Here is a 20,151-nt window from a genome sequence, read left to right as displayed (position 1 = left end):
ATCACCTGGTTTCAAAGGGCTGTTAATGAAGCCAACAGGAGGCAAGTAGATGCTCAGCCTCCACAAGAGCAGAATTAAAAACTGGGGTTTAAGTGACATGGTCCAACTCCTACCAGAGAGGATGTTTTGAATAAAACTAATGCACACTTAAAAGCAGTRTACAGTATCAGGCTGAAAAACCTGGGGCATTCACATAGAAGGAAGTATAACAACCCGAGGAGRCCATCACTGATATCCACAGCTGTAATTCAACTGCTAGGAAACAAGAAAAGGAGGAAAATCTATCAAAACCTTTCTAACATAGATATAGGACAGACTATGCATACCACAAACAGATTTCGGAATTATCTTCCTATTCAGGAAGAACTGTATACCACTGTTACTAATTAACAACTTCTATAATGAATCTGAGACCTGTCAGAGAGAATGGTCACAAGTYGATATCGAAAAAGAAAATAAATTTCAAAATATAGATAAATCTCAAGCATACAAATGAGAGGTATCTGCAAGAAGTCAGAGGAAGATACTTCAGGAGCTCCAGCAATCCTTAATATTTCCCTTAAAATTGTAAGGCACACATACACAAACACAATGACGTTCGTACATCAAGATGACAAAGGAAAAATCTAACAATATCTRAATTATCTGAATTCTGGTATAGTTTACAATATTAAAAGTGCTAACTTCCCTAAGTTGTCTCTATGCACAGCCTCAAACTGCCTGGTCAGATCTTATGTCTGTCATTATAAAAACCAAAACAAGAAATGCCTGCCTTGCTAGCATGTGGGAATCTTRGTCCAAAATTCAGTTAATTTAGCTCAAAGGCAATAAACAGCAGATCTTTTATTTTTAAGAAGTATATCTTTTAAATAAGCAACCAAAATATAGTCCATAAAAATCAAGTAGATCAAAGACAAGCTAAAATCAAAATCTGACTAAAGCAGGAAGGACTAAAGGGCCAGAACACTCCCCACCAAGCATGCTTGTTTATTGTCCAAACACATTCCCCTACCCAACAAATTGGTCTGCAAATATCAAAACTARCTTGTTTTTATCCACAAGAACTGTAACTTATTTCCCTTAAAATTATTCCACCACACACTCCYATGTCTCCCGAGAATTTCCTTTGCTCTGCAGAGATGTTTGACTCTTACGACACTATCTACCAAGTTGGAGAAACAATTCCTGAAAAATAAAAGAATCTTTTGCTTTCAAAAACCTTTTCATTTTTCAAAGACCTCATTTTGCAAGTTCTTTCCACAGGTTTTATGAAGTAACTAATAACATCATTTCAAATTACTACATTCGGTAAAACRCAGATGACAGGACCTCAGGCCCACAGTGCACAGAAAAAGATTCAGCGCAGAGAAGTGATTTTTTTTCCTGGCCACGTACGGAGGCAGCAGAGCACCCAAGGAATGGCAAAATCAGTTTGTCTCGACAGTCAAAGGTTAACATACATGCAAGATAAGTCAATACCCACAAACGGCTGCTCATCATGCAATATTTAACTTCAACCTGAGACATACAGAAGTTAAAGTATGCTCAATTTATTAAAAGCAGAGCTACTTGTGAAAGCAAGCTTCGATGGATGTTGCTTTGCCTTTTCACTGACAACAGCTAATATTGCAAAGGCCCTGTTCSCTGTCATGTCCCCCCCGCCCCCCACACCGTGGCCTGATGCCTGGGGAAAAAAGAAAATTCTCTTCTTAATTTGCACTGAGGAAAAAACCCACATCTTTTAGCACACCTTTGCAAGGAAGTTCTTGGCCTGAGAGCCTAGGGTTTTGTTGCTGTTTTAAGGAAAGCTCTCAGAGTATCAATTCAGCAGCAGTAACCTTGACTTTTCAAACATACAATTTCCAAAGTCACGGAGGAAGTCTTTTCRAACAGTTTTGAGCAGAAGATTCGTGAACCCTGGCATACAGGCAGTTTTCTCTGCTCTTTTTCTCCTCTGYCAATTTATCTGTTTCCCCTCGTTTCAAGTCTTCCCTAGACCACTAACAGATCAAGTCGAGGTGCAGTAAGGGTTCTCCAACACGCAAAGATGCCGTTTAACTAAAGGAGACGGGCTGCAAAGCCCCGCTGATGAGAGCCCTGGGAAAACAAGTGCCGGAAAAAACATGTCCCTGCACAGATGAGAAGCAGCCCAAATTTTCCCCTGTATTCAAAGTCTTCCAAGATGCAGCTTAATCCTCCTCCTTTCTGCAGGCAAGGAGAGGACTGAATCAGTCTTCTGCCTCTATTTCCATTTAAGAGGGCTGCCATTACCTGAATAAGGCACAAATGCTAATTACTCTGCACTGCTTCAGCTGCCTTTCTGCGACAAAGGACGCCTACAGCTCCAGCACACAGTAGAAAYATTACAGAAGACGTAACTGAAACGGGATAAAACAGGTTAAGCAGAGTAAGAGCGTGGTCTAGATGTTAAATGCACTATCTAGAATAGGGTTTTAGTCACGACTTCTACTGCTTGCAAAATAAAATAATAAAAAAATTAGCTATTAGAAGGGAAAGAAAAAAGAAAGRAAAAAAAGGAGTACAACAGTTTCACAGATCACCAGATAACCGGAGAGGATGTTACCAGTCAATAACAAAGAGCCAAGCATGCACGGACAGTTATCGTCCCATCTCRCAGAAAGATTGGAATTTAATCCAAGTTTCCATCAGATCAAAGCTAAGGGAAAAAAAAGGGGGGGGTCAGGGGAGTCTGGGACTTCAGATGCTAGTATCTGTTGTAATGAAAAAATTTCAGCATTCCTGCTTTGTAATAACTCCACCATCCTCTTCCTCCACCAAGAGGAAGATTAAAAGCCAAGTTGCATGTGTAAAGYTTCAGCAGGTTGGGAGTATGATCCTGCTGGAAGCTAAAATGCTGTTTATCTACAGATCACTAACCACCGTGCAAACTTACATGCCCTCTTCCATCCATACGCCTGGATTTCGGCTCTGAGAGAGTACTCAGGTATCACCGAACAGAGTTTTGGTAGGGGGTGACTAAATAACCTTACGTAAACCCATAAAGTCCACGCGTTTTCCTACCAAACGCTGGAACTGTAACAGATCGGGTCACAACGCACAGCGCTGCGAAGCGGGAGCCGCTGGCCACGTTCTAACACGTTCACGCAAAACGTCTCGCAGCTCAAAGCCACGTGTCATTTCCCCAGCGAGTGCACCCAGCTTCTTATTTCAGAGCTTCCTTCCACAAGTCTTCAGCATCCTTTGACCACTATCAAACTACAAAAAGTCTGGATTTGCAATGTAAAATTAGAAAACRTTAGGTAGGTGTTAACATTGGGCACCACACATCTAACAAGGAATGAAAAATAGATGTTTCATCATTAAAAAAACAGACAGAATGCGGGAGGGAAGAGACCAAGCAGGATGGAAACCCTCACTGCTGCACAAGGCACGTACAGTACTCTACTCTCCAGCTGAAGGATAGCAGCAGAGGGTTCGTTCCCGCCACACGCACGCTCACCCCCATCGCACAAGCGTTTCGAGCGAGGGCAGCAAYGTTTGTTCTTTGAACCGTAGCAAGAGCCTGCTCCAAAAATCCTGAAAAGCRTGGAGAGGCTCAAATGGAGCACAGCTATGTAAGACGCTTTAGACTAAATCCCAACTGCTGTCAAATCTATTCAGTTTAAAAGTTATTGATTCTTATTCAGCACAAATATCCTCTGCAGCTAAGCAACCTGTCAGCTAGTTTCTACAGCCCCGAAACGCCCAACTGATAGTTTTAAATTCTAATAATATTCACTTGGCTTCATGCAAAGCATGCCGAATTATTTACCGGATATCATCCTGTAAGCATTAACCACATAAAAAAAAMCCCTCTACTACTTCAGCAATTTAATGTTTTTAAAAGCAGTATCTCTGACAAATTGATAATGTCTAGGGAAATTAGCGCCCAGCTTAACGCTGCATTGCTCTTTCCTGAACAGTGAAGTCCAGGGCAGGAAAATCTACCCAGACTTTCATGTGATGTCCTTCACTTCAGTATCCAAGCATCTCCAGCTGACAGGAACGCAACATTAGAGCAGGAAGGGCAGATTATCTGAAGGCAAAACGTCTATCCTGGCTTTTTTTTTTAAAAAAAAGAAAAAAGAAAAAAAAATCAGCGCAGAGATAAATACAGATCAGTAGATCAGTCTGCCATTTTAATTCGCATCTATTTCCAAGAAACAGTTGCTTTCACTAATGGGGCTGTGCAAGAGCCCTTTCAAATACAGAGGTGCTTGCTGTAAATAMGTTTAACAGCTCTGTGAAAATTTACGTGCGTTCCTTTGCACGCTTGGCTCCCCGACGGGAATGCGAAGTTATGGGTCACCATTATTAATGGGGCAATTCAGAGCTCATCTCCAGGCTGCATCCTACACGTGCGTCGGGAGTAAAAACACCCTTTGCTGGTAGTTCTGAATACAGAATTACTTCTTCCAAAAGAAATGGAAGACATAAGCTAAGTACTTTCTTGCTCATTCATTTTCAAGTACCACGGAGATGCTCAACGAAACTTAGGAGAGGAAAGCAAACCAGAGCAAGCAAATCTAAAACCCAGTTTACTTGCTCATAGTAGTACAACTCCAAGCGTTTAGCAAATTATGAGACTACCAAGACCAAAAATAGCAATTTTGAGATGTACTTCTGACACTCTGAGAGCCAAGACCACTGTCCATCAGGTACAAGACCACTGCTCTTTTCAGGCACTGCAGTCACAGGCAGGCAACGTACTTAACGTTTTGATAGATCCTGAAACTTAATATATTTTGGATTCAACTGCTTCATTCACCTTRGAGGTGTGCTACGCAACTTGCACTCAGATTAAAAACTGGTACTAGAAAAGAAACACACCCAGCACCCAACCACAGTACTCAACCCCACAGGATGCAAACTGGAAAAAATAGTTGAAATAACCRGTGCCTGGACTGCCTGCTCTAAAGCTGGCCCCAAACGGTTTCTCTCCATTYGCCGCCAAGCACCTCTAATGCAATCCAGACAGCTGTGGACCCAGTCAGAATGTTAATACGAAAGCACTAAAATTCCCAGTGAGACAGGACCTGTCAAGCCACTTTACGTAACGTGATTTATTATTTCTAAATGTAGTAACAAGGGATTTTATTGTAYAAGAGCATGTTGTACACAAATGCGCTTTCGGTTTGCATTCCACATTAGCCAATCCAGAATTTCTGACATTTATGACAGTACAAAGTCTTAGGTATCTCTGTGTGTATGAAGGGCTAGGTTATAGGCACCAGAAATTGCTAGGATGCAGCATATACCTTAAAACGAGAGTTCCTGCCATACTGCTATGCATACTAAATAACTGCTGTTGAATGCCTCCAAAACAGCATTTATGCAAAGAAACCCAACTGTCCCACTCCCTGAGGGTATTTGCATCAAGTAATAAAACAGATTTTCAAAAGCTTAAGGAAGTCTTTATTTCCAGACTCATGTGTCAATCAGATAAGCCAGCAAAGCAAACTGGTATCTTCTGCAAGTGCAATGTAGTCAAACTGAGCACAGGCTGAAAACTTGTGTTTTAGCTTCCAGCTCATGTCATGCAGCCTGTTTTCTAACCTGCTAAACGCCAGTCTCAAAAACCACGATCTCCTATGTTTATTCCGTTCCACAAAGCATAGATAACATCAAGCTGTTCAAGCTCCACAGTATTAACATCCACGGAGAGTTACACCCGAAAGCGCACACTGTGTCATGACTTAAAGTTTATAGGATTTTGTTACCTCTCCGTTCTGTACATTGGCTTAGAAACGCAGAAGTACTTCAGCTCTATCTGCCTACTATTCTTTTTTATGCATCTACTTCAACTAGTTTAGGTTATTTAACGGCAATGAAAGCTGCACGTATAAAACTGAGGCAGAGCTGAGTGGTACGCTACACAGAAGAAGTTAACAAGAATTTTATCTGCCTTCCATATCGAGAAAGGTATTATACTATTTGCTTGTGCGAAGGCAATATGGGGATAAATCAGAAGCACTGCTCAAAAATATTCCACTTCATGGACTTTTTTTTCTGGGGCAAATTGTACTAAGTCAATGTTGACCAACATAAGATTACCCAGTTAGACACAGAAGGCAGTTTTTGTTACATTTTGTTACACTGCTGAACTCAGGACCATAGTTTTTGTAAATTCTTTATTAGATTAAATTTAATCTTGAACATCATTTAAGTTGACCCTTTGAGACAGGAGAAGAGGAGAGAACAAAGTCTGATATCAGTGTCCAGCAAAACTCAAATATACTTTGAAATTTTTTCATTTACTTAATAATATAAAACACATACCAAACATGCCTGAATGCAGCATCACATAAGCATCTAAAGCTTGCTTGCATCAGTCACACAAATTTTGCTGGGACTGATGTGGTCAATTTATTGCATTTTAGTCAGCTGATCTAAGATTCAAGACCTTGGACTACTCTGCTCTTACAGTGCTGTTCGGGATCAGTAATGAATTTTGTTAGGCCTTCCCACGCTTGCTTGGCTGTTCAGCACTATCAATAAAAATAAAGCTTACTCAATGTAATAAAATCACTCCCATATACTCACATTGGGTGTTTGAATCAGGGAGGGATCTGCAACATAGGTTTTAAAAGAAAACCTATTTTCTGCTTGTGGCTTATAAACCAAGAGACTAGGTAGTAAAATTGAAGATGAATTTACATCATTTAGTCTGACCAATTCTGGCTACTCTTCTGTTTTGAAAATGGTAAGACACGCATGTCAGATGGAGAAGGGAATAAAACACRCAGGAACTGAAAAAAAGGGGACACAAAAAATTTTGCAATGAGCTACTGAACAAGCCATTCTTGCTCTCCTTTTAGTAATACAATCACAGGTTCATCACTATGTCAGCAGATGCGTGGTTCAAGAGATCCTGTAATTCAGTTTCTTCATTACTGAAAACTATGTTCAGACAGAAACTTCTACCATACATTGTAAGACAGTCTGCAATGCCGTCCCTTAGGGACGGGCCAGAAGGCACAGTCAATCTACAGGTCCAAAACACTAGGTTTTGAGTTACAAACCACCTAGGAAACCGCCTTTCTTTTGCTACAGATCTGGAGGGAAAAAAAAATAAATAAAATAAAAAGGACACACACATGAAGCTAGAGCAAGTCACTAGAACAGAAGGCATTTAAAAGGAAAAAGGAATCTGCCTCTAGACATTCCAGTGCTTCAACCTTTTCTGTGCATTCCTCATCCCGTCTTCGGTTTGAATTTTTGCACTTGGCCAATAAATACCTCTTCTTCTAGCACTCGAGCGAGATTTACGATGCACTGCAAGTACTGTGCAATTAACAGATTTAATGCCTGATTCATTTCCCTCTTCAAAGGGAGCTTGGAGAAAAGCACAACAGGAGATGGCTGGATTCTGTAGCTGGGGGTATATCATACATATACATGATATAATGCTTCCTTTACCACTATTATAAGTCAGCACATCCCTACTTTTCTTGCACACATATCAATCCTTTTTTGCTGTTCAGGTCCCTGGCTATTACTCATTCTTCAGTTTAATCACTTTCAGATCTTTCTATCTTCAATATGGATTTTTACACACCTTCCCATATTTTCACCATAATTTATCAATTGCTTTTTCCACTCCATTTCACCGAATTTCTAATCTCATTTTCCCAACTACACTGTCTACAATCATAACACAGCAGTGACTTTAAAAATTCAATACGCTTCACTAATTTCACAATGTGTTAAAAGAGATAACATAGGGAATACATTATTTGCATCTCAGGGTGATTACTTTAGCTTGCATATCAGAGACAACAGCATACAGCTAGAGGAGTAAGATACGCATATAGCCAAAAGGAATTCAAAGCCCTGAAATCTTACACAGGTATTGAGCAACTATCAATGAGAGAAACCCAAGCAAATCTCTTGTGTGCAAGAGTGAGCATTCGCCTCTTCCACATTTTGACTCAGCATTTGGTAGATGTTTTATTCTCGATCATGCTAAGAGGGATTCATCCAATCCAGCAGCACATTTGTTTGAGCGACTGTGATAGATGCATCATATGCTAACAAAACACCCTGATCAGAAAGGGATTCYGAAGGACACAGCTTAGCGGTTTGCTTCCGGGCTGCAGTCGTAAGTCCTACATAAAGTCAGCGCTGAGAGCAAGCTACTTTCACAAGCAATTAAGACAGACTACATGAGGTACCTAGCTCAGCCTGCGGGACTTGTCTTTCAGTTCTGTCCAATTATTTTGTTCTTGTCTTTTACTGGTAAACAGAAATCCTTATTTTTCTTTCTATCTGCATTCACTGTACACGTCTGCTCTCTAAATTACACCAGTCTAATTCACACATGGCAAATTCCGGACCATTTTTATTTCAGGTTGAAGCAGTTTTGGCCAAAAGATAACATTTTGAAGGTAAGGGCACATAACATCGCAACGTTCCTGAATAAATCCTGCTGTCTAAAGACAGTACTTCTAAGCTAAGTTTTATCTCAAACTTGCTCAAAAGTTTAAATAAGACTTCTCATCCCAGTAAGGTTTCTTTATCCCATTTTACTTGCCATGCTGCTGTGATCTGTTTAGTTGGCTTTGCTAAGTGGTTGCCATTTCTGCAACTTTTCACCCGGTATCTTCCCGCTTGGGCAGTACTTAAGTTGAAAGACTAGGCATATTCTAAGTCCTATGATATCCCAGTTCATCTCTCAACACAGCAAAAGCTATTCAGATTATTGACTAGGCTAAGAAGAAAGAGGCAACAGTGGAAAGAAAAAAAAAAACAAACAAAAAACAAACAAAAAACCAAAACAAGTTCAATAACGCATCATAGTGCCCTCAAATGCAAACACTTATTCCAACTGTAGAAACACTCTCAAGCTTCAGATACAATATGTGTATTAAATATAGGTTGCCTAAACACTGGAGGAAGAAAACTGCTCTGAGTCCAATATTTACACCAAACTGTTTTCAGGATTTCTTATTAAATATTTAAGGTTTGACTTAAATATTCACCACCTTTGTTCATATGGAGTAGCAGTAGTAATTAACCTGATTCTGAAAAAATCCATGCCTTTAGCTAAAAAGGATCATGCATTTAAACTTTCTAAGCTTCAAAAGAAGTGAAAAAAGTGGTAATTTTCCACAAGCCAAATTACGTTAATAAAAACTGAAGGAAAAGAAAGACCATATAATTCTATATAAAATTTAAGAGACAAAACRTAATACTGAAGGGCTACTCATTTTGACGATAACAGTTTCCCTGAAGAACAGAGACTGGTTTTAGGATAAGTACCATGGATGATCTAAATATGTTTGATCCTGCTTCCACGTTGGCCTTCTGACATATCTTTCAGTATGGTTACAGGTTAATGTTCAAATCCTGTCCAGAAACAGGACAAACCAGCTTCAAGACACACAGCTTTGATTTCACATTTTAGACAGTCACATGGAGTTAAAACCAGAAAAATTAAACAAACAGAACAGAAGATACTCACATTCCCCATGTATTCTGAAAGCAGATCCTGCAAGGCCTGTCGCACTGCATTACACTCGGCGACAATACGTTCCCGCCGGTCATCACGTGTGCAGGATGAATCAGCCATTAAGGCTGCTCCACTAATGATGCTCTCCAGGCGCTCTTCTAGGGAAGGCCTAAAACGTTCTTCGCTGAAGGTTGATGGATCCACAATAATTTGTTTCTAGCAAAGTAAAGGTTTTGGAAATTAGCAACTGGACTCACAAGTAAGTTATGGTTAGGTCATCAAAAAGACCAACATCTAGAGCAAACCCTTGATTGAGCATCAAAGGAAATAAAACAATTTTGGCACCGAGGGCAATTTTTATGAGCAGTTTAGTAAAATTACTAAAAGGTTTCCCAACAGATTAAGTTGCTAGTCATTTCTTATGCTGCTTTGACAGCTAAACAAAATCTTGGCCACAAAAAGTCTCATTATATGAACAGCAAAATCAAATGTGCCAGCACAAATAAGGTTCAAAGTATGGAACTCTTTCTTAACTCTGTGTCAATCTGGACATGCCTTAACTATTTAAGTTGTCAAATATAATTACTGCATCATGAAGAAAAACAAACATTCAAAATTAGTCCTATATAGAGTGCTCTGTTGTCCTCGTTTATCCAGTCTTTCCTTCTCTTTGCCATATGCAATTATGAAGGTAAATACAATGGTATCCCACAAAATTTTACATGAAACATGAACACAGATGTTTAAAATAGCACTGAAATCAACTTCAAGGCAGAAAAGCATCACAGGTTTACCTTAGCAGAGTGTATTAGTAAACACAGTTCAAATCAAGAGTATTAAGGCTGAATCAGGAAGTTTGAGGAATTTCAAGGGACCAGTAATACCACTCACAAAAATTYTGCAGGAAAAAGCTATCAGTATACATACCCTGAGAGGATTTTCCAGTGGTTTATTTATACAGGTTCTGCAATTTATTATGGAAAATGATTTAGCCATTTCAAGGTTCGGTGGTTTGTTTAGGCCTTGAGTCTTCCCCTCATCAAGGGGAGGGAAAAGGACATTGCCAGCTCTTCATAAAAGCAGCTCCAAACTTTTTGAAATAGTAGTTTCAGAGTCAGTTTGTGTATCAGCTAACTTCACATTAACGTCACAGCCACTACTTCCCTTCCTAGGCAGCACAATTAGTCTCCCTAATGAATTACGCAACATTTGCGACCAGTTTAAAATACAGTCCATATTGTTCAAATACACTCCTTAATTTTCCTGGAATTTTTCACCATGAAGACAATAGAGTGGTAATATGCTACAACCCCAAAATCACAAAGTATGAAAAAGAGAGACACAGATAATGACTATCTTGATATCTTCTGGCAACCATTTAATATTTGACCATCACAGTAAAGACACTGGAGTGTCAGGGAGAGTGGTGGAGCAGGGCAAGGAACCTTTCTTACAAGAGCCCAATAATACTTGAACGTTAACAGGAGATGAGGAGCAGGAATAACATCTGCAGAAAACCTCAAAACATTTGCTTTGTCCATCTCYTTGGGCAAGGACAGGCAGCCCAAGGGATCACCCAAGTGTCCATGCAGGCTGGCCTGCTGAATGAGCCATGCTGCTCCTAGGCAGCCTCACAGATAACGGGAAAAGTTCAAAAGCTCCATGAGAATGGCAACACTCAAAAATGCAAAACACAACGCAAAACGCCACAAAAACCCGAAACACCTCTGGCCACGTGTTAAGAGTGCTCATATAGTAAAACATTGTTAATTATCACATTAAACGGTTTGAGCTATATTAGCCAGTGCATGAGCTTGGACTCAATTGTTGCTTCACGTTTAAATACTAAAGCCAATCCTTAATGTTGTGTTCTTTTACAGAAACTGCCTGCCTGAATCCCCAAGCCTTTGAGTGCTAACCAGATGCACATTCTTAAAATTTATGTAGTTGAACACACAACCAGTGGAATTTAAGAAAACCATAGTCAAAGACCAAAATAACTATGACGTTCCCTTATTACCTAGGAGTTCATATAGAAACATTTCAGCTGGGGCACAGGGAGAAGTCAACAGTATTTTTCCATTAAGGAGAGGGTAAAAGAAGTCAAGAAACATGGTAGACAAAGTAACATAGGGGACCTAGAGTCTTAAGAACAAAAAGGAGAGAGTGAACAATACTTGGCAAAGAGAAAAGTAGACCCTCACTTAGAAAGTGTTTATGTTAAACAGAGTTTTAGAAGTAAGTTGTTTAAAACCCAGAGATTCAATCAGTGGTAGAGACAGACTGGTTGCTTCAAGAGCAAAGCATTCTCATGAAAAATGTATAGCTCTCCTCAGTAACCTACTGAATGTAAGATAAAGTATATGACAGATCAGTACAACACATCTGTTTGAAATGACTTCATTCTCAAACAAAGATCATATTAAACTTCCCACCTCATGTTCCTCCCAATAGGTRGTTTGGACAATTCCAAGTACATTATTCACTTTTAATAAGTCATTTCTGTCACCTACCGGAATACATTATGAAATAATGAATTTCATATAAACCAAGGGCTTACACCTAATGTAAGAGTAGAGTAACTGCTGTTTTGGAGTTAGCTTAACTTGACAGCTCTGTCATTGAGAACTGCATCATTCCTTTCTGTATGCTATCAATCCCATTTTGGAAAAGGTATTTTTTAAAAATAAAAGCCAAAGTCACTGTGGACTTGGGTTATTTTCCCGTAGGGAAATAATAACAATAATAATCTCTCAGGTAGTAATTAAAAAAGCCAGCTAGTAAAACTGAGCAAGTGAAATGAGGAGTTACCACTTTTTAAGTCCAAAACTTACATCAAAGTTGTTCAGAGCATAGGCCAGTTCGCCACCTCCACCTTGCTGTTGAGCAGCATCATCCGAGGCAGTTGCCTGAGCTGCGTTTGAGATGCCAGTGACTGCGTGCTGCAGCTGTTTGTAGATCAAGTCCCTGTTAGCCTTATAGGCAGCTACATCAGGGTGCTGCAAACAGGCCTGCGAAGCAGTGTAAAGAATCGGAACGTTCTTCTGCAGAATTCCTCTGGCTGCCGCCATTTGATCGCGGTGACCCACATCTTTCAGTTCCTATTAGGAAAATTAAAGAAAAAAAGCATTGAAGAATCTTTCCCACATTTTATACCCATATGCTATCTCCCTGCACCCTGAAAAGAGGAACAGGTTCTTTGCTTAGTATGTTCAAATCTAACTTAACCTTGAGCTTTCCCACACCCCTACTCTTAAGGGCTCAACTAATTTCAGAACACCACAGYTCATACACATTTAAAAAACCCTAAAACTCAAGTTTACTTTACATCTACAGAGTTAGAAGGGATCTCAATCCTCAAAAACATTCTGTTTTACATTTTGAGGTAACACAAAAAGCAAGCTGATTTTTAACTATCAAATAAACAACTAGACTAAATTCAAGAGGCTTCCCCTGGAAACAACTGTGTTTTGTAAATCAAGTCACAGACACGAAAAGAAGCACAGGATCAATCTAAGTTGTCACTGTCTTCTGTAACATATGCTTTAAGATGCCTAGATATAAGTGACAAGCATCATTTAACTGGGGGGGAGGGAGGAAGGAAGTAATCTCTAACAACCATTGGCATATTAGTCTATTGGTTCTATTTCACAAGTGATTAATTCAATTAATTTGTGCAACTGGCACAGAGATATTTAGTAAGAAACCCATATTCTTGGTCTATGTGGAGCATTTTAACAAAGGGATTTGCAAGTAGTTTAAGAATATCATTGCATTGCCAATGCAACCTTACTGCCATCAGATTTCAAGTACATAGCCAACTGGCAGTCTTTTAAAAATTGAACCCTGTTTATTTTCAAAGATGAATCCATCCAAAAAAAAAAAAAAAAAAAGCACAGAGGTACCTCAGCAGAACAAAGAAAAAAAGAAAAGCAGCTCTACCAAGACTACACTATTTCAGATAAATCAGACTACCCACATTTGTGCTTTTTGTTCAAAACTTACCTACATAAGAATGAGTCACAACAGTGGTGCTGAACAAAACAAATTTTACATGCAGTTTAAGATTAACCACTAGCTACACAATACAGCACACATACCTAGCACAAAGGATGGTAAACGTCTTCTCAAATGGGCATTTCTGTGCAAGACTAACCAGCCATGCTGCATTGGCACTCACTCTCTGAAACAGTCATAATTCCATCATGAACAGGGACTTTTGTTCCCCGCTTAAATGTGCTGTATAACACATCTGTGTGAACTATAAAGGCAGTGTGGTCTAGCAGTGAGAGTATGAGGTACTCACTCATGTCTCATTCTTTATACACACGAACAGCGCTTCAAAATCTGAAATGCGAGTTTTGAGGTGCACTGATACAATTCTACAGACGCAGCATCCCATTAAGGTACTAAAGCCATGCTGGTTAGYGTTGTGAAGTTACACATGCTGTATAAATAACATGTTCTTACTAACAATGTACTGTATCAGAAGCAGTATACTACAGCTGAACACATTTTCTGCTTACAGTGTAAGATCAGCTCAATTTCTTAACACTGCTGAGTGCAACAAAGTACTCAACAAAGAAGTTGTTAGCAGCAACTGGTACACCAAAGTAAGTAGCAAGGCAACTTCACATTCTTACTTTGAAAAAGAAAAAAAAAAAGAAACATTATCCAGAACAAAGAGCTGCCATCACTATACCTGTTGTCTTTTGGCTGCCATTATATTAAGTTTGTCGACTTCTGGTTTGAGGGCTTTGTATTGAATACCCAAATCCTGTTCCGTGCCAGCATTCCTTAATTTCAAGATACCTTCTTCCACCTAAAAGAGTACACATTCACTTATTTTTTGCCAAGTAATCCAGCCTACAGTTCAGATAAAATAATTTAGAATACACTTTGTAACAGACAGAAAGCAATCTTGCTCTCTTGCCTTGTATTTTTTTGGAAAGATACTCTTCAAAGGCTAACAGTACTTAAGGCTTTGCTACTACTTTGCACTCACCAGCTACCAGAGACAGCCAATTTCACATATTTGAAAGAGCACAAAGGAGCCCAAAGTCCTCATAAAGCTGAGGCGGTGGCCAGAGAAGGGAACGAGCCCTCAGATCTCCACTGCTAAGTAGGCCCAGTACAGAGTCTCATTTCATTGCAAATTCTGTGTCAATCACTCATCCTCCTCCTCTTAAAAATTTTTAAATTAAATTTAAAAAAAGCTTCTTAAAATATTCCCGATCAACTTTAGTTAGTCAAATGAAGCTACTCATTTCAACTAGCAGCTAGGCATACCTACCAGGTATAAGCAAGTACTAACAAGAAAACCAAATTTCTTCTTTAAGAAAGCAGATTACCGCACGCAGTTTGTACATCATAGTACATTTAGTTTCAAAACTAAAAGTTCAAAATAAAGTGCAACACTGTCAAAAGCCTGTCAGTTGACAGTGCAAAAACAACCAATGAGCATTACACACATCCTGCTAGCAGAAAAAAATCCTGCTCGGTAAGCGAGGTGCTGACAGCACATACACAGGGGTCAGCACACATGCATAAAACAAAGACTATTTGACAGTCAGCCTAGCACGCTGGGCACTGGGAAGYGAGTTACGGATAAGAAAAACACTTACTACTTTAAGCTGAACAAGTAGCTTGTAGACATCTGCCATGTCAGCCAAAATAAGCAGTCGGGTAACGGCCGAGAGGAGGGCACGGGCTGCTCGGACCATGTTCCCGCGTTTCACCGAAGAGCAGGGGTCATCCGCAAACTCCCCAGAAGCACTCTTCATCAGGTCACCTGCGCAGGAGAGGAAGATTGGCACACTTCAGTATCCCACGTCATCTCCTAAGGGGGTCTAAGAATTTCTGGACAAGCCAATCCAAGTCTTGAAAACAAATCACATTTGCCTAAATATAACCAGCTATTAAAATTACATGCAGCTGCCTTGAAGTATTTTTATCACATGGAATTGGGGGCAAGGACAATGGGGGGGGGGGGACAACAACAATTTGTAGTTAATACTTTGGTTTTTATTTTGAATTATGCAAGTATTTTAATACATCAGAATTGTATCTGACATATTTGCCTCTGGAGAGGAAATATAGCAYGGCATAGCTATCACATGCAAGACTGCAGTCTCCAGTTATTTCATATAAATATTTAAATAAAACTATGCAGAACTTTCACTCCCTTCYATGTAACATTACGATACTTTCAAAAATTAAGTGAAAGCTTAGATTCTTGTGTKTGTATAAAAGTTAAGTAAAAAACAGCAGAAAATACTATAGACGTACAAAGAAGTACCACAAATTCATCAGAGAGTAAAACAATTCTGAGCAATGACTTGGCTAGATTTCATGCCAATTGCCTCCCTTCATAGGTGTGAAAGGCTACAAAAGAAACCAGCTACACAACTCAGTGGTTTGCATACAAGGCAATGCATTGTCAACTAAAATACTTGAACATTTTATAACCTGCGACTCAGCATYCGTAGGAGGAGAGAATTCAGATTTCACATGGTAACAACGCAGCTGGTTAAAGTGGCCTTTGCCTTTCAYAGCTAAACAATTAGAGAAGTTCATCCAGAAGGCATTCAGAAAGCCTAAGAATAATTTCTGCATATATTCAGAGCAGTAAATTCTGAAATTTTTCCCTTTCTGAAGAAGCATTTTTCTTTCTGTACCACATTTCTTACACAGTAGCAAGTTTTAGAATCTCGATTATTGTTCTTTAATTTCTTTGCACTTCAGAGACATTTGGTGAACAGCTAGGATTTAGTTTAGAAAATGGTAGGTACTCAAGGCCAAAGATTTGTGAGTAACTAGAGATGACAAGAAAGCATACAAAAACTCTTATTACTGAACTGCTGTGTCAGAGGCTTCCCAAACCTGCATGAAAAAGCRTCTCTATGGCCAAATGCCAAAACACAAATAGCACGTCTCTCAGATAAGAAGAAAATCTCAAATAATACTTCACAAGCAGAAGTGGACACTAACTCCCAGCAATCCACTAGCAAAGGGAGCTGGGCCGGATTTACACCTAAATCCCAAGATGATGCAGCAGTACCATCCTGCCAATGGCTCGCCTACTCCCACAGCCAGGTAACCCAGTACCACGTATCCCCAGTCTGGGAAGTGTACTTCAGCTGCTCAAAAATCACTCTTCAGAGGTAGATCATCCAYGTGCCTGCCATTAAGCAATGATACCTTGCCCCAGAAGAGCTTCTAGCACCCAGGCGTTCTACGTCCCCAAAGAGGACTACAGCCCTAACACCCTCACTCGCTTGTCCAAGAAGCTACACCAAGACACTCAATTTTGTTCAAATGTTCCCTCACATGCTACACCCCTCCATCACCTTGAATAGTATTAGGAGGAACAACGCAACATTAAGTAAACAATTTGTACTTCAGCACTGTGACATGGAGAAGAACGGCTTCTGGACAAGTATGGACCAACTCTAAACATCAAACTAAAGCTGCCCTTACACAGCTTTTGGAGGAACATGACTCATTAGTTTAACGAGCGTTAGACGTCTTAGCTTCCCWAATGGATGAAAGAGCATCTATTCTGAGGTCGAATACCTGCAACCAGCAATAAGACTGTAAAAGCCATCAGTGCCAAGTTACAATTGACATGACTCTTCCTTGTTCCTCTGTAAGAGATGGAGAGTGAAGCCAATTTCARAACCACAAGCTATAAAATCTATTAACAACATCAGTATTTAAGACATATGCCAGAAACAATGCTCATGACGTATGCTCCCTCCCTCATTTAAATAAGTGTGACATTCTTGCTTCCTAAACCTCTAAAGTAGAGCAACATTGTTTTTCATTCATTTTCTATCCAAGACAACTCAGAGRGGTAGTCACTCACTGCATTTGAATCACAAAAGTTGATAGTTAAAAGAAAAAATTATCTTCCTTCCTTCTCAAGTTGCAACCTTACAAGCCAGTCTGAAATAAAATGCTACTCCTTTTTTAATATTAAAGAGAGATTTTAAAAGATTTGATACGTTTCAAATAGCTTGTCAAAACGTTAAAAGATAACCAGCTTTTCGTAACTAAGAAGAATAAATTTAAAGTTGTTGCATATATATTTTTTCTATAAATTAAACTATTTTTCAGATTTTTTTTTTTTAACAAAGAAAAGGTGACGCAGAATGGTTACTTAAACCAGATTCAAAGGTACCAAGGGTAATAAGAAACTCTGCCCCATCTTAAATATGCAGTTACTGCATCATGTGCATGCATTAGGAGATCAGCCTTAACCTTTTCAAATTTGAACCACAGGTAACAAAGTAAATTAGTGAGCAGAACTGCAAGAGTTACGATGCAAAGGGGTCAGATTATACAACTCAGATTATCCGGATAAGAATTCATACCAGTTGCGTAATCTGGCTTTCCASTATAATCTTAGATTTTCACTAGATATTCCACAGGGAAAGAAAATAAAACAGAGTCAAGAAAAGAGGAGACAAAAGTAGCCATACTATGATGTTGCCAATAAAATACTAAGAATTCAATTAAATCTAATGGAACAAAGCCCATTTCAGAAATACTAAGATTTTAGTCCATCAAAAGAAAATTACCATTTTCTCGTCTCATTCTCGCTATGCCCACGGGGTCTGACAGCAGTTGCAGACAGCACTATTAATCCTCCTCCGCAGCGTGGTAAACGATGCCCGTGACAGAAAAGGTTTTCTTTATACGAACACCTTACTGGAAAGCGGCAGAGGATTTTGGCACAGGCAATGCAAAGACAACCAACACTCACTCAGGACATACACAGGCACAGATGCATTTTTTTTCCCCCCTCAAGGTACAAATTTGTGCCCATACATCCACCATCTCCTACCCATCAGCACCTTCCAGTTTAAAGCCTATGTCCAGGCTGCTTCACTTTAGGTATTARAAATGCAAAGAACTCCATGAGCATGCCAGCTCCTGCATATGCTTTCATTGCATATGCTGTAATCCTCAGCATTTTAAAGAGTCATTTTTACCGCTCTGACAGGTATTTGGGCGTGCACCAGTTACACCTGGCTTTGGTTACCTTGCATAGCAGTGCTCCCACTCGGCAATTTTACAACTCATTGTTCATTTGCACCCAGGCCACACTTCCCTCTGCTCATAATACCGTATCGGATTTCCTTAATGACTGGCTATTCCTCACCAAGCGAAGATAAGTATGAAATCAGAATTTAAAGACTATATTACCTTGGATATATGTCCTATGCCCCCAGTACTGCCACCCACAGTGCCCAACATGAGAGCTCGAGCAGGTTGTTCCTGCTTTTTGCTATAAAGGGTAATTCATTTCTTTCTTCAAGCCCCTATTTTGGATTTCCTTTTGCCCTGTCAACATGGGGGTTGATAGTGAGGGAAACAAAAGCTTCCATTAACTCCTTAATCTTGCCTTCAGTTACATCATCTGCTGCGTATAACGCTCACCTGTGGTTTGCCTAAAGCTGTCCCAGTTCCCTTAGGTGGGGCTTTTCAAAGCTCCCAAGTCTGGGGCAGGGGGATTATTTGTAATATATGACATATTCCTAGAACATTTTTCTTGTAGGAAGCAAGCAAGAGCGCTCTTTGCAATGTGGCAAGAAATGAAGCTAATTGATCACAGCAGAATTTTAATCTGAGCTTTCCAAGAAGAATTCAGTGCTGAAACTGGCTTTATGTTCCTTTGAAATCCTTAAGCAGTGCACCACCCGCACAAAGTGCAGCTGAAAAACTTTCCCCCCYTTTGTTTAGTTTGAGAGCTTCATTCACAGAAGCATAGGACTGAAAGTGGTGAATCAGCAGCTCCTCTCCCCCTGCAACTGGAGGTTACCATGAAACACAATCTAAAGCCACAGGATTCATAAAATCATCCATTCTCTCACTTCCAACCCTACACACAGAATTAAGCTTTTTAATTCTAATYTTTAATTTTTCATTCTTTATGTGACATGTCACACAAAAAAAATGCAACAGTAAGAACATAGCTAATACCTTGGGTCTTCGAACTATCATACAGATATACACAKGAAGCAAACTATGGTCATACTTGAGGAGAACAGGAATAGAAAATAGCTATCTTTGTCAATCTGACCCGGAGGAAAATGTTTTTTTGACTTTGCTGCCAGTCTCAATGCCAACCACATGGGTAAGAAACCAGTTTAGATACAAAACACTTCCCAACAATACCAGGAYAGCTAAACACTTCACGGTACAATTGATCTCCAATGCTTTTACCACAACAAATAGATTTTTACAAACAAGTGCAGTCACAAAAATCATGTACCCTCTCAATATTCTTTTGCCAAGCTAAAACCACAAACACACAGACAGAATTACAGAAGAGATGAGGTTGGAAGGGACCTCTGGAGACCATTTAGTCCAACCCCCCTGCTCAAGCAGAGTCACCTAAAGCATATTGCACAGGATTRCATCCGGACAACTTTTGAATATCTCCAAGAAAGAAGACTCCACAACCTCTCTGGGTGACCTGTGCCACTGCTCTGTCACTCTCACAGTGAAAAAGTTTTTCCTTATGTCCAGAGTTTCCTGTGTTTCAGTTTGTGCCTRTTGCCTCTTGTCCTGTCACTGGTCACCGCTGAGAAGTCCGAGAAGAGTCTGGCCCCATCCTCTTTACACCCTCCTTCAGATACTTACAGACACTGATAAGATTCCCCCCCCCCCCC

General features: G+C 39.7%; 1 protein-coding gene across 1 annotated transcript in view; it reads right to left on the bottom strand.

The window, feature by feature from the left end:
- The window catches only part of CTNNA1 (catenin alpha 1), a 98,958-nt gene that overhangs the window by 73,261 nt on the left and 5,546 nt on the right, over positions 1 to 20,151 (bottom strand). The window contains exons 3-6 of the mRNA XM_085307769.1: positions 15,097 to 15,263; positions 14,175 to 14,294; positions 12,307 to 12,573; positions 9,485 to 9,688 (exon numbers count right to left, since the gene is read on the bottom strand). Coding sequence (XP_085163895.1) covers positions 9,485 to 9,688; positions 12,307 to 12,573; positions 14,175 to 14,294; positions 15,097 to 15,263 — 758 coding nt within the window. The remainder of the gene's footprint in view (positions 1 to 9,484; positions 9,689 to 12,306; positions 12,574 to 14,174; positions 14,295 to 15,096; positions 15,264 to 20,151) is intronic.

This window comes from Rhea americana, unplaced genomic scaffold (genome assembly GCF_003343005.1).
Source record: "Rhea americana isolate MKP2758 unplaced genomic scaffold, rheAme1 scaffold_264, whole genome shotgun sequence".
NCBI lineage: Eukaryota > Metazoa > Chordata > Aves > Rheiformes > Rheidae > Rhea > Rhea americana.
The sequence above is the reverse complement of the archived record's forward strand: the minus strand, read 5'-3'. Positions and strand labels throughout refer to the sequence as shown.